Source organism: Abramis brama (assembly GCF_963993115.1).
Source record: "Abramis brama genome assembly, chromosome: 15".
NCBI classification, from domain to species: Eukaryota; Metazoa; Chordata; class Actinopteri; order Cypriniformes; family Leuciscidae; genus Abramis; species Abramis brama.
Window position 1 is genome coordinate 1,535,910 of NC_139977.1, and position 14,091 is coordinate 1,550,000.

Sequence of the window (14,091 nt, forward strand, 5' to 3'; positions counted from 1 at the left end):
AACTGATCTTGATTTACTGAATTATTTTGTGCATAAAAAGGATGAAATGCTTTATTGAATGCCTATTATATGAACAATCATGCTTTGGTGAATCATAAATATGACATAGTATACTAAGTCGTAATTATGAGATATTTTTGACCTTTTGTCATAATTGACTTTTTTTTATTTATTTTAATTATGACAAACTACGTAATAATTATTTAAAAAGTCGATATATGAGTGGAAAAGTCGAAATTAGCCATAATTATTACTTTTTACGTCCTAATTTCATTTTCATCTCATAAATATGACTTGGTGCGTCATTATTTCGACTCTTTGTGTATTAATTTTGATTAATGATTTGTGTGTGTGTGTGTGTGTGTGTGTGCCTGAGTGTGAGCGTATGTGTGAGTATTAATTCTGATTTATGGTGTGTGAAAGAGTGTGTGTCTGATTGTGAGTGTGTGTGTGAGTATTAATTATGATTTCTTTTTCTCGTGTGGCGGAAATATGTTTCCATACAATACAGATTAAATACATCGCTTTTAAATGTAACCCCAAAACATCAACACAGCCATTCTGACCACGTGGTCTAAAATCCAAAATATCAGCCAATCAGGAACGCGGAGGGGAGCGCCGCAGATAATCGGCCAATCGGAGCGCAGTGGCGTTGCCAAGCAGCTCGTGTGACTAACGGCAGTCATATGACTGTCCCACAAATGGAGTCCGTGTGCTGGAGTCGAGTGTGCCTCAGGAATTAAACACAAAAAGGAGGATTTTCCTTCAAATCGTGGGTCCATTATGGCCCCCACGCTGTTTCACAAGCTCTTCAACAAGAGAAATGCGCTTTCACCGCCCGCGAAGAGCAGCAAAGAGGACTCGGTGTTCAGGTACGTGTCGAGCAGCTTCCGGAGAGCACACAGTATCACACACACTCGAGTGTGTTTTCATACATCTCTGTGGATATATCTGTCCGAGTTTGAGTCGTGTTGTTGGTGGTTTGGTAAGGTTTTCTCCATCTGTAGCCTCTACGTTTAGCCTTACGCTGATTGGTTCGGTTAACCCTTTGTTGGTGCACGTCACTTTTCTCTAAACGTATTATTTATTCCAGAAAGCTTTTGTTTTTGACTCAGTTATTGTGTTCTCCAATAAAACGTGATGTTGTTGACTCCCATAAAGGCCTTTAGTGAATGTATTTACCGTTGGTGGTGATATGTTTGCGTGCGTGCGTGCGCGAGACTGCACGTGACCGCGTAATCAAACAGGCTCGCGCTGTCAGTGCATTCACGCGTTCATCGACACTGGGTTTAGTGGATGTGCTTCAGATGTGCAGCAGGTCTCAAGCATGCAGATGATATGTGTATGTTTGAAGTATTTAATTGCTGCGAGGAATCAATGCAAGCTTCTGCATAATAGCCACTGGACATTGCATTAACAATAAGCGTTGGGATCATTTCTGTTGCACACTGGCTTCCCTCTTCATCTCATGTGGAGTGCTAGATTATACGCGTTTGGGATTTAGATAATCCTTAAGTAAAGCTCCAGTGGTTCTCAAGCTTTATTAACTCCAAGGACCGTCATTGTCAAAGACTATATTTGAAGATCCTCATTATATTTATATTACTTCTGCTACAGTGACAGAACTACTTGTGGTTAATGCATTTTATTTATGGAAACTCGGAGTGGTAATATTCTCATCCATTGATACAGTAGCTGAATGTTCTACATGGTTTGCACTGTTTATTACTAGTGAAATATATTAACTGTTCTAATTCATAATGTAGTTCATTCGTTTTTTTGTAAAAGGATTTTACCCACACATTTTCACTCTGTAAAATGTTTTAGCACTTAACAATTGTGTGTGTATTAGGAGTGTAATGGTACACAGAAGTCAAGGTTCGGTACAACATGAAAAAGCAACCAATCCTCCATTTATTTATTTTAATTTATTTTGAACTGACAGTAGCGCAAATCACAGTTCATTCCAACTATCGGCACTGAGTGTGTGTTGTACAGTATGAGTGTGTGTTGTACAGTATGAGTGTGTGTTGTACAGTATGAGTGTGTGTTGTACAGTATGAGAGTGTGTTGTACTGTGTTGTACAGTATGAGTGTGTGTTGTACAGTATGAGTGTGTGTTGTACAGTATGAGTGTGTGTTGTACAGTATGAGTGTGTGTTGTACAGTATGAGTGTGTGTTGTACAGTATGAGTGTGTTGTACAGTATGAGTGTGTTGTACAGTATGAGTGTGTTGTACAGTATGAGTGTGTTGTACAGTATGAGAGTGTGTTGTACAGTATGAGAGTGTGTTGTACAGTATGAGAGTGTGTTGTACAGTATGAGAGTGTGTTGTACAGTATGAGAGTGTGTTGTACAGTATGAGAGTGTGTTGTACAGTATGAGAGTGTGTTGTACAGTATGAGTGTGTGTTGTACAGTATGAGTGTGTGTTGTACAGTATGAGTGTGTGTTGTACAGTATGAGAGTGTGTTGTACTGTGTTGTACAGTATGAGTGTGTGTTGTACAGTATGAGTGTGTGTTGTACAGTATGAGTGTGTGTTGTACAGTATGAGTGTGTGTTGTACAGTATGAGTGTGTTGTACAGTATGAGTGTGTTGTACAGTATGAGAGTGTGTTGTACAGTATGAGAGTGTGTTGTACAGTATGAGAGTGTGTTGTACAGTATGAGAGTGTGTTGTACAGTACAGCCTCCTTTACTGTATTAATAAGCACAGAGCAGTAAACACAAAGCACTCTTGCAGAACTCGTATTGTTTTGAAGGGCTGATAAAAAACAAAAGGCATCAGGTCTTAATCAGCTACAAGACTGAGAAGCATCGAAGGAGAAAATGAGTTTTTGTCCTTTTTCAATTTTATACAAAGACTGAAATCTTGTGTTGTGTAAAGTCTTGAGCAACAAAATTACCACATTGTGAAAACACAAAAACAATGAGTGAGCGAACATTTAGGCGAGATAAATGTGATAAAATATATAAATACAAAAATAAAATATATATTTATAAGTTTCCTTGCCCTTTCCTCATTTGGAAATCACACTTTTATTATTCCCTCATGCAGTGTGTCCAGTTTATCAAAGATTAAAATTAATTCATTGAAATAAAACCTGCAGCTGTTAATGCAACAGATTAAAATAAGAAATATGATCTTAACTTACTGTACATCTTGAGATGTGTTGGTATCGGCGGCATAGGCCATTAAAAGTGTAGTGTAAGGGTAGTGTAAGTGTAGGGTCAGTGTAGTGTAGTGTAAGTGTAGGGTCAGTGTAGTGTAAGTGTAGTGTAGGGTCAGTGTAAGTGTAGGGTCAGTGTAAGTGTAGGGTCAGTGTAGTGTAGTGTAGTGTAAGTGAAGTGTAGTGTAGGGTCAGTGTAGTGTAAGTGTAGTGCAAGTGTAGTGTAGGGTCAGTGTAAGTGTAGGGTCAGTGTAGTGTAAGTGTAGTGTAGGGTCAGTGTAAGTGTAGGGTCAGTGTAGTGTAAGTGTAGTGTAGGGTCAGTTTAAGTGTAGGGTAAGTGTAAGTGCAGGGTCAGTGTAGTGTAGTGTACAGTAAGTGAAGTGTAGTGTAGGGTCAGTGTAGTGTAAGTGAAGTGTAGTGTAGGGTCAGTGTAGTGTAGTGTAAGTGAAGTGTAGTGTAGGGTCAGTGTAGTGTAAGTGTAGTGCAAGTGTAGTGTAGGGTCAGTGTAGTGTAGGGTCAGTGTAAGTGTAGGGTCAGTGTAGTGTAGGGTCAGTGTAAGTGTAGGGTCAGTGTAGTGTAAGTGTAGTGTAGGGTCAGTGTAAGTGTAGGGTCAGTGTAAGTGTAGGGTAAGTGTAAGTGTAGGGTCAGTGTAGTGTAGTGTAAGTGAAGTGTAGTGTAAGTGCAAGTGTAGTGTAGGGTCAGTGTAGTGTCAGGGTCAGTGTAGTGTAGTGTAGTGTCAGGGTCAGTGTAGTGTCAGGGTCAGTGTAGTGTCAGGGTCAGTGTAGTGTCAGGGTCAGTGTAGTGTCAGGGTCAGTGTAGTGTAAGTGTAGTGCAAGTGTAGTGTAGGGTCAGTGTAGTCTAGGGTCAGTGTAGTGTCAGGGTCAGTGTAGTGTAGTCTAGGGTCAGTGTAGTGTAGGGTCAGTGTAGTGTCAGGGTCAGTGTAGTGTCAGGGTCAGTGTAGTGTCAGGGTCAGTGTAGTGTCAGGGTCAGTGTAGTCTAGGGTCAGTGTAGTGTCAGGGTCAGTGTAGTGCAGGGTCAGTGTAGTGTAGTGTAAGGTCACTGTGGTGTAAGTGTGGTGTAGGGTCAGTGTAGTGTAGTGTCAGGGTCAGTGTAGTGTCAGGGTCAGTGTAGTGTCAGGGTCAGTGTAGTGTAGTGCAGGGTCAGTGTAGTGCAGGGTCAGTGTAGTGTAGTGTAAGGTAGGGTCAGTGTAGTGTAGTGTAGGGTCAGTGTAGTGTAGTGTAGGGTCAGTGTAGTGTAGTGTAGGGTCAGTGTAGTGTAGTGTAGGGTCAGTGTAGTGTAGTCTAGGGTCAGTGTAGTCTAGGGTCAGTGTAGTGTAGTGTAGGGTCAGTGTAGTGCAGGGTCAGTGTAGTGTAGTGTAAGGTCAGTGTGGTGTAAGTGTAGTGTAGGGTCAGTGTAGTGTAGTGTAGGGTCAGTGTAGTGTAGTGTAGGGTCAGTGTAGTGTAGTGTAGGGTCAGTGTAGTGTAGTGTAGGGTCAGTGTAGTGTAGTCTAGGGTCAGTGTAGTCTAGGGTCAGTGTAGTGTAGTCTAGGGTCAGTGTAGTGTAGTCTAGGGTCAGTGTAGTGTAGTCTAGGGTCAGTGTAGTGTAGTCTAGGGTCAGTGTAGTCTAGGGTCAGTGTAGTGTAGTGTAGGGTCAGTGTAGTGCAGGGTCAGTGTAGTGTAGTGTAAGGTCAGTGTGGTGTAAGTGTAGTGTAGGGTCAGTGTAGTGTAGTGTAGGGTCAGTGTAGTGTAGTGTAGGGTCAGTGTAGTGTAGTGTAGGGTCAGTGTAGTGTAGTCTAGGGTCAGTGTAGTCTAGGGTCAGTGTAGTGTAGTCTAGGGTCAGTGTAGTGTAGTCTAGGGTCAGTGTAGTGTAGTCTAGGGTCAGTGTAGTGTAGTCTAGGGTCAGTGTAGTGTAGGGTCAGTGTAGTGTAGTCTAGGGTCAGTGTAGTGTCAGGGTCAGTGTAGTGTAGGGTCAGTGTAGTGTAGTCTAGGGTCAGTGTAGTGTAGTCTAGGGTCAGTGTAGTGTAGTCTAGGGTCAGTGTAGTGTAGGGTCAGTGTAGTGTAGTCTAGGGTCAGTGTAGTGTAGGGTCAAAGACATAAAACACAGTTCAGTGCTGCAGTATTGGAGTGTGTGTTGTGACCTCCTGACCTCTTGACCTCATCCTGATCTGCTCTACTTCCTCCTCACGCATGGCAATGATCACAGAAAACATTCAGATCTGTGTTCTGATCCAGAGAGAACTGTTGTCATGTATAGATATGAAACTGTAGGAAACTAGACCTATTAGTGTTTTAATTAGTACTTTTTTTTTTTTATGTTTAAGGCGTGAGTGACCAAAAAAGTTTGAGAACAACTGGATTAAGTGTTCAATTAAGTTCAATTAAGTGTTCAATTAAGTTTCAAAATGTGACAAATTCTGTGACTTTACTGTTTTTTAAACTGGTGCTGTCTTCAAGTGTGTGTTTCAGTGTGCTCATGACCGGAGAGAGTGTGTCAGATGAGATGATTGTGATCATGATGTCAGCATGTGTCATTCTCTCACTGCGAGATCATGTGAGTGTGGATTGTGGTGTGTCTGTAGTTATTCTAGGACAATACGGAGGAATGTACAAGAGATTTTACTAGAGCTGCGTGATTAATCGTTAAAATATGGCGATCTGGATTCAAACACGCACTTATTCCTGAATGACAGCGAACATTCAGATCTTCTGATCCAGAGAGCCGTTGTCATGCACAGGTATGAACCCGCTTTTCAAACACACAGTATCTTTATTTCTGTGTTACTAATATTCAAACTATCACCGAAGTACTGGGATAAAAGTTTATAATTCGGATAAAAACACTGTCTTTCATTACGCTATTTCTACGTCATTGCGCTATTTCTACGTCATTGTGCTATTTCTAAATTCTACGTCATTATTCTATTTCTACATCATTACGCTATTTCTACGTCATTGCGCTATTTCTACGTCATCGCGCTATTTCTACGTCATCACACTATTTTTACGGCATCACGCTATTTCTATGTCATTACGCCATTTCTACGTCATTACGCCATTTCTACGTCATCGCGCTATTTCTACGTCATCACACTATTTTTACGGCATCACGCTATTTCTATGTCATTACGCCATTTCTACGTCATCGCGCTATTTCTACGTCATCACACTATTTTTACGGCATCACGCTATTTCTATGTCATTGCGCTATTTCTACGCCATTACGCTATTTCTACATCATTACGCTATTTCTACGTCATTGCGCTATTTCTACGTCATCGCGCTATTTCTACGTCATCACACTATTTTTACGTCATCACACTATTTCTATGTCATTACGCCATTTCTACGTCATTACGCCATTTCTACGTCATCGCGCTATTTCTACGTCATCACACTATTTTTACGGCATCACGCTATTTCTATGTCATTGCGCTATTTCTACGCCATTACGCTATCTCTACATTACGCTATTTCTATGTCATTACGCTATTTCTACATCATCACGCTATTTCTACATCATTACGCTATTTCTACATCATTATGCTGTTTCTACGTCATTACGCTATTTCTACGTCATTATTCTATTTCTACATCATTACGCTATTTCTACGTCATTGCGCTATTTCTACGTCATCGCGCTATTTCTACGTCATCACACTATTTTTACGGCATCACGCTATTTCTATGTCATTACGCCATTTCTACGTCATTACGCCATTTCTACGTCATCGCGCTATTTCTACGTCATCACACTATTTTTACGGCATCACGCTATTTCTATGTCATTACGCCATTTCTACGTCATTACGCCATTTCTACGTCATCGCGCTATTTCTACGTCATCACACTATTTTTACGGCATCACGCTATTTCTATGTCATTGCGCTATTTCTACGCCATTACGCTATTTCTACATCATTACGCTATTTCTACGTCATTGCGCTATTTCTACGTCATCGCGCTATTTCTACGTCATCACACTATTTTTACGTCATCACACTATTTCTATGTCATTACGCCATTTCTACGTCATTACGCCATTTCTACGTCATCGCGCTATTTCTACGTCATCACACTATTTTTACGGCATCACGCTATTTCTATGTCATTGCGCTATTTCTACGCCATTACGCTATCTCTACATTACGCTATTTCTATGTCATTACGCTATTTCTACATCATCACGCTATTTCTACATCATTACGCTATTTCTACATCATTATGCTGTTTCTACGTCATTACGCTATTTCTACGTCATTATTCTATTTCTACATCATTACGCTATTTCTACGTCATTGCGCTATTTCTACGTCATCGCGCTATTTCTACGTCATCACACTATTTTTACGGCATCACGCTATTTCTATGTCATTACGCCATTTCTACGTCATTACGCCATTTCTACGTCATCGCGCTATTTCTACGTCATCACACTATTTTTACGGCATCACGCTATTTCTATGTCATTGCGCTATTTCTACGCCATTACGCTATCTCTACATTACGCTATTTCTATGTCATTACGCTATTTCTACATCATCACGCTATTTCTACATCATTACGCTATTTCTACATCATTATGCTGTTTCTACGTCATTACGCTATTTCTACGTCATTATTCTATTTCTACATCATTACGCTATTTCTACGTCATTGCACATGCACAGTCCTTTCAGTTTCGTTTTTTAATCCGATCAAGTGCTTACATGTTCTCTCGATCGGATTGGAAAAGGAATAAAACACCCCTTTAAATCTGATCGAAATATCATTGGGATCGATTAAGGTGTTTATGAAGGCTTTCAGTGTGATTGAGCCGCCAGTGCGATCACTAACGGGTCATTAGCATGTAAACGTCTCCAGTGCTGGAGTCTGAGTGAGTGTTGACCAGCTGCTCCTCCAGCTATTATTGTCCCGTCGGCTCTGGTGGAGCTGAGAGGAATGTGGCCTGGAAACATTCCCATGCATGCGTTCAGAAGCGGCTAGCGGACAGGAACTGCGTCACGGTCTGGATGGTTTCTTTATGTAACGGCATGATCCTGTCTGACCTCCACACACACACACACACACACACACACACACACACACACACACACACACACACACACACACACACACACACACACACACACACACACACACACACACACACACACACACACACACACACTCGCTGGAGAGGTCCAGCTCGGCCTGGGTCTCGCCTCACACACTCATGATGTTCTGTGAGTTTAGCTCAGCGCTATTCTCATCAGCGCTGTGTGCGGAGGACTAGCGAGGATGGGGACGCGCGCGGGTCCGGCCGCACAGACGCACAGGTACTGACGCCGGCTCGGGTGTGTTGTGTAACGCTCAGCAGATTAAGGACTCCTTCTCAGGCTTCCTCCTGATATAACAGTTAATCCACTGTAATGAGGACAGAGATCCTCATCTTTACAGTCTAATGTGGGGGAAATGGCCATCGTTATTATTACTGTAATGATGAATATTATTGGCAACACTTTATTTTACAGTGTCCATGTTACATGTACTTACCATAGTACCCTAACCCTATGTACATGTAGTTGCTTAATATTACTCAGTACTTAAATATATAATTACACTGACACGGACATCTTAAAATAAGTGTGACCATATTATAGTAGTAGTACTAAACAATTTATGCGGATGTCCAGCAGTGTTGTGCATTACGAAGTAATTAATTACTGTAATTTAAGAAGTATATTGTCAAGTCACCTTTATATATATATAGCGCTTTTTACAACACAGAGTGTTTCACAGCAGCTTTACAGAGATAACAGGAGAATAATGCAACAAAGTTTGTTTATAGAAGAAAATGGCGTCACAGTCCAGCTTAAGTTCGTTCAGTGATGGTTCATTTCTGTGATTCATTAAAGTTATTAATTTAGTTCATTTTTTATATGCATGTATAGCCGCTCTGGAGAAAACAGTGATGTCAATATTGTAAGCCATACCTCTTAATTTTTCCTTAATGTAATTATTTCTTCTGATGTAATTGCATGTATAAGGTCATCGCATTAAAACTGGATAATATTTGGCCTATAGTTTTGAAGTGTTGAAAACTGCTTGAATTCTTCTCTCAAATGTTTGCATGAACCCTGAAGTAATGCACATTTGAGTATTTCTGCCCATAATAATAATAATAATAATAATGCTGCAATAACATTTACACATTTTGTTCAGTATGTTTTTTAAACTGTATTTATTACTAAAATGAGTCAATATGAAAAAATAATTTGAACATGATAATACTTCTTGATGATTGAATGTTATCCTGTTGTAATGTTGTGCACAGTTAAAGCTGCTCTGAGCGATGTTGGGTGACGTCACTTCTTGTCAAACAAAACGGAGGCTAGCTCCGCCTCCGTTATTCTTTCGGAGTAAGAGTTCTTTGTTATTTGTTCATCGGAACGTCGTCTCTTTGGTCGTGTGTCGGCCATATCAAAATTCTCAAGAATGTACATTTTTAACGTTAGTCGTTGTCGTTGTCTAGGACATCTCTCCTCTAGCTAACTTCCCTCTTCATGCTTCTCTCTCCTCCACCCCCCACTCCCCCCTTCATGTGCACGCGCACTAACCCCAACTCACTCTTGTCGCTGATTGGCTGGAACACAGTTTGTTATGTTTTGTGGTCCAGGCTGGGCCAGTTTTTCTTGCCGTTTGTGGAGCCTGGGCTGTCTACAGAGTAGGGGTGTGACGAGAACCGCATCACCGCAATATCGCGTTAATGAGATGCCTACCACGGTGTGAGGTCATCACCGCAATTTTTTTTTTTTTGGCTGAAAGTTACATGAGTGCATATGGCGTGTGTTATGAACTATAAACACATTAATCTTTGCTTATTCCATTTCATTTACTGTATTCCGCGAGTCCCATGTTCAAGGGCTTCTGGAGAAAAAAAACGCTTCCTGCGCAAGAGAGGGACAGTCCTTTAAACATATGGGGGATTTATTTTTGTGTGTGTCTGATTATTATTAATTAACTTCTAGGTTTCAGTACTTGTGATGTTTACAGATAATGTTCAATTAAATACACACAAACACAGGCATAAAAGACAAAAGCATAACGTAAAAAGTTGGAGTTAGGTTTAAAGTAGCGCAAGTAGCGATACTTCTCTTATGTGGTATAGGCAATAACAGTTGACGGCGCTAGCCGAATGACATGATTCAAAAAATGGCCACGAATCTAGTGTCTAAGCCAAATACTGTATCGCCTATTTGGGCACATTTTAGCTTTGAGGCAGGTGACAAGGGGCAGCCGGTGAATTTGGACAAGGCAGTACGCCGTATTTGTCGCACAAAAGTATCCGTCTCGTGAGGAAATACCACTAATTTAAGATCACATCTTAGAATTAACCATCCTGTGGCGTGTTTGCCGGACTTGGGTGCAGCACACCTACCTTAGGCCGGCGACACACTGGCTGCGTGGCGTGTCCGTTTTTATTTCGGCTCCCATGTTAACAGGTCAGAGCTTGCACACCGCCTGCGTGACGCGTCTCAGTCGCAGCTCGAGCCGCGCGGAAAACACGTGCATGCTAGAAATAGAACCGACGCCTATTTTTCACGCGACACGCAAGCGTGTTGGAAGCGTTTCCAGGCAAATAGAACAGGAAAAGATGTCGGTTAACCGCCAAACCGCGAGATTTGTTGCTTCTTCACCGCGGTAAGAAAAAATCCCATACCGTCACAGCCCTACTACAGAGACCGTGTGTTCAGGGGACAGGCAGCTAGCGGGTAGTGAGGAGATGTTTGCTGGATGTGACAAAAAATGCTTCGACCTAAAAACGCGTAACATCGCGTAGAGCACCTTTAATGATAAAAGTCAAAAGAATGATCTAAAAACCTGTGTGTGAATCATGTTTCATGTGCTAATGCAAGCGTTACGTGACTGTAGTGCAGCGTGAACATAACTTGAAATAACTTGAAAGTAAAGGATTTAAAGTGTGTGTTTGAAGCGTGTCCAGTGACAGCCGAGTGTGTGTGTGTTAATGCTACAAACACACACTTCAGAGGATCTCACTGCTGGATTGGCCAACGTTTGCCAGGTTTGGGGAACTGATTACATATTCAGAAACTTGTTTAAATGCATATTTGCTGAATGCTGACGGTGTTTGCTAGTGTGTTAGTGTGTCTTGCTATTGCTAAAAATAGAAATGCAAACACAGTGATACTTTCCCATATGTCGATTACTTCCTTTGTTTAACAACTATTGAACTAATGAAGATGGAGAACGGCAGCTCAAATCCTGGCATTCTCAGCTCTGTCACAGTAAACGCTTCCGACACACACAAAAATTACATTTAATTTAAATTTTAAAAATATATTGTCAGATCACTGATCTACTGCTCATCACTGTTGAGTGATTGCTTTAGCCTTAAAGTGTTATTCTGTGCTCATGATCCCTGTTATTGTCTGTGTGTGTGTGTGTGTGTGTGTGAGGAACTGTTAGGAACTGGTGATGTGATTAACACTGATGACAGAAGAGCATAGACATGAGTCTTCAGATCAGCTGGAGGATTACGATCTGTGATTGAGCTTTCATAATTTGAGATTGTGAGTCATGTTGAGAGAGAGAGAGAGAGAGAGAGAGAGAGTGTATGCGCATGTGAGAGTGACGTGTGTGAGTGTGAGAGAGAGATAGGGAGACGTGTGTGTAGTGAAGTTATTCTTGGCTCATTTGAGGAATTTCAAAGACTCTCGCTGCTATTGAGTTTTTAAGCAAAAGCCCAGAGTGTGTGTGTGTGAGTGTGTGTCTTAAACCGCATTAGGACGGTAGGTCACCCACAATGACGCTGTTGTTTGTCTGTACTCCTGATGAAGTGGATGATGTGTGTGTATGAGTCCAGTCGTCGGGAATGTGACAGTAAACAGCCTCTCTTCACCTGCCCTGTAGAGCACAGAAATAACCCGACACACACACACACACACACACACACACACACACACACACACTCTCTCTCTCTCTCTCTCTCTCTCTCTCTCTCTCTCTCTCTCTCTCTCTCTCTCTCTCTCTCTCTCTCTCTCTCTCTCGTGAGACGTCTCATATAGTGAGACGTCCTGGAGTATGTGTAGTGTAAGACGGACACTAGTCCATATCTCGGTGTGCAGCCCTATATTTGATTTATTCCAAAATGTGCATAATTCTATGACATTCTGCATTAGGCCATACTATAAATTAGTTTTTTTTTTTTACTACATTTCCAGGATTCATCCATGTTTTCCGTGTCTCTTCCCAGTCTGTCAGTAACGCTCTGTTTACTTCCTGTCTCTATGAAGCCCCTCCTTCTGAAAAGCACACTGTGCTCTGATTGGTCAGCTGGAGCAGTGTGCTGTGATTGGTCGAGCGCTTCGAGTGTGTTTGGGAAATGCCCCGCCCCTTCCCATAACCACCAGTTTAACACACTACTAACTAACTCAACCAGGCCCCGCCCCTTTATTCTGCATATGAATTATTATAATGAGGAATATTGAGACGTGTTCGTTCCGGAAGAAACTCAAGACTACAATGGAGGCGTTTCAGGAGTTCAGAAACACTGACTCTGATATAGAGAAGAACTCACTTCTTCATGCTCAAACAGCAACATCACACACTAAACACAGATGAACATGGGAAAAGCCTTAAATTTGATTGTTAAAACCCTGCAGATTCTCTACGGCGCACACAACCTCCCGTCTCTCTCTTAAACACTGAAGTGACTTAAACTGCAGTTCATCGACTGGCCACTAGAGGTCAATCCCATAGACCTCCTTGTTAAAATGCCCAACTTTACAGCAGAAACAAACATGTTTACAGTCTGGTACTAAAAGTGGTTTTGGTCTATATAGCTAATGTTGTCCTTCATGACGACTGTGAGGGGGGTGAATATTTTTATAACTCATCCGTTTAAATTATATTAAGACTTAAAGTTCTGCATAATTAAGGGCGTGGCCACTTGAGTGACAGGTGGATTGCCGCTGCTGTCGCTACTAGCCGTTTGTCTGCTGTCTGTTAGCGCCACGTCACCTCAGCTAATCCGCCTCTCGTTTATCCGGGAGTGACGCTGCCAAGATGGCGCTGGCCGCTCCGCCCACTTTGGGCTTCAAAAACGCTCTTCAGAAACACTACGGCTGACATCACGGACACTACGTCCATATTTTCATACAGTTTATGGTTCTCACTCGTGTGTGTGTGTGTGTGTGTGTGTCCTCAGCTGGTCCTCGCCGGAGCTGGAGCCCAGTCAGATCCGCCTGATCGTGTATCAGGACTGCGAGCGGCGCGGCAGGAACGTCCTCTTCGACTCCGACACCCGGAAGAGAAGCATGGAAGACGCTCCCGTCACGGTGAGTGTGTGTGAGTGTGTGTGAGTGTGTGTGAGTGTGTGTGTGTGTGTGTAGGGATGCAGTGATTAACCGATTTCACTATTAACCACGACACGGTTACTTAATCGTAAAGGCTCTGCTACACCATGTGTTTCTGTCGCACGGAACGGAACTGTTGTTGCACAAAACAAAGTTTAAGTGCCGTGGTCATCACACGTGTCCTAACCAGACGCAATACGAGAAGATTCCAGCGACAAATAATGTGTCTGTCCACACTAGACGCAACACGACTGCGAGATGCGTCAAAATCAATCAAAACCAATCAGAACAGTGTGTGGGCGGAGTCAGCCAATCAGAACAGTGTGTGGGTGGGGTCAGCCAATCAGAACAGTGTGTGGGCGGAGTCAGCCAATCAGAACAGTGTGTGGGCGGAGTCAGCCAATCAGAACAGTGTGTGGGCGGAGTCAGCAATCAGAACAGTGTGTGGGCGGAGTCAGCCAATCAGAACAGTGTGTGGGCGGAGTCTCACAGCACAAGAGAGTAATCTTGACACACATGCATCACATTTATTTAATTTTTCCTTGTTTATTCAAAAATATTCTCA

At 42.2% G+C, this 14,091-nt stretch overlaps 1 protein-coding gene across 2 annotated transcripts in view; it reads left to right on the plus strand.

The window, feature by feature from the left end:
* Window positions 1-651: 651 nt before the first annotated feature.
* fnip1 (folliculin interacting protein 1) overlaps window positions 652-14,091 on the plus strand; it is a 41,861-nt gene continuing 28,421 nt past the window's right edge. Inside the window, exons 1-2 of one of the 2 annotated variants that reach the window (XM_084137000.1) lie at window positions 652-872; window positions 13,379-13,508. In XM_084137000.1, coding sequence (XP_083993126.1) covers window positions 784-872; window positions 13,379-13,508 — 219 coding nt within the window. In that variant the 5' untranslated portion in view covers window positions 652-783. The remainder of the gene's footprint in view (window positions 873-13,378; window positions 13,509-14,091) is intronic. The other variant, XM_084137001.1, reaches the window with a different exon arrangement.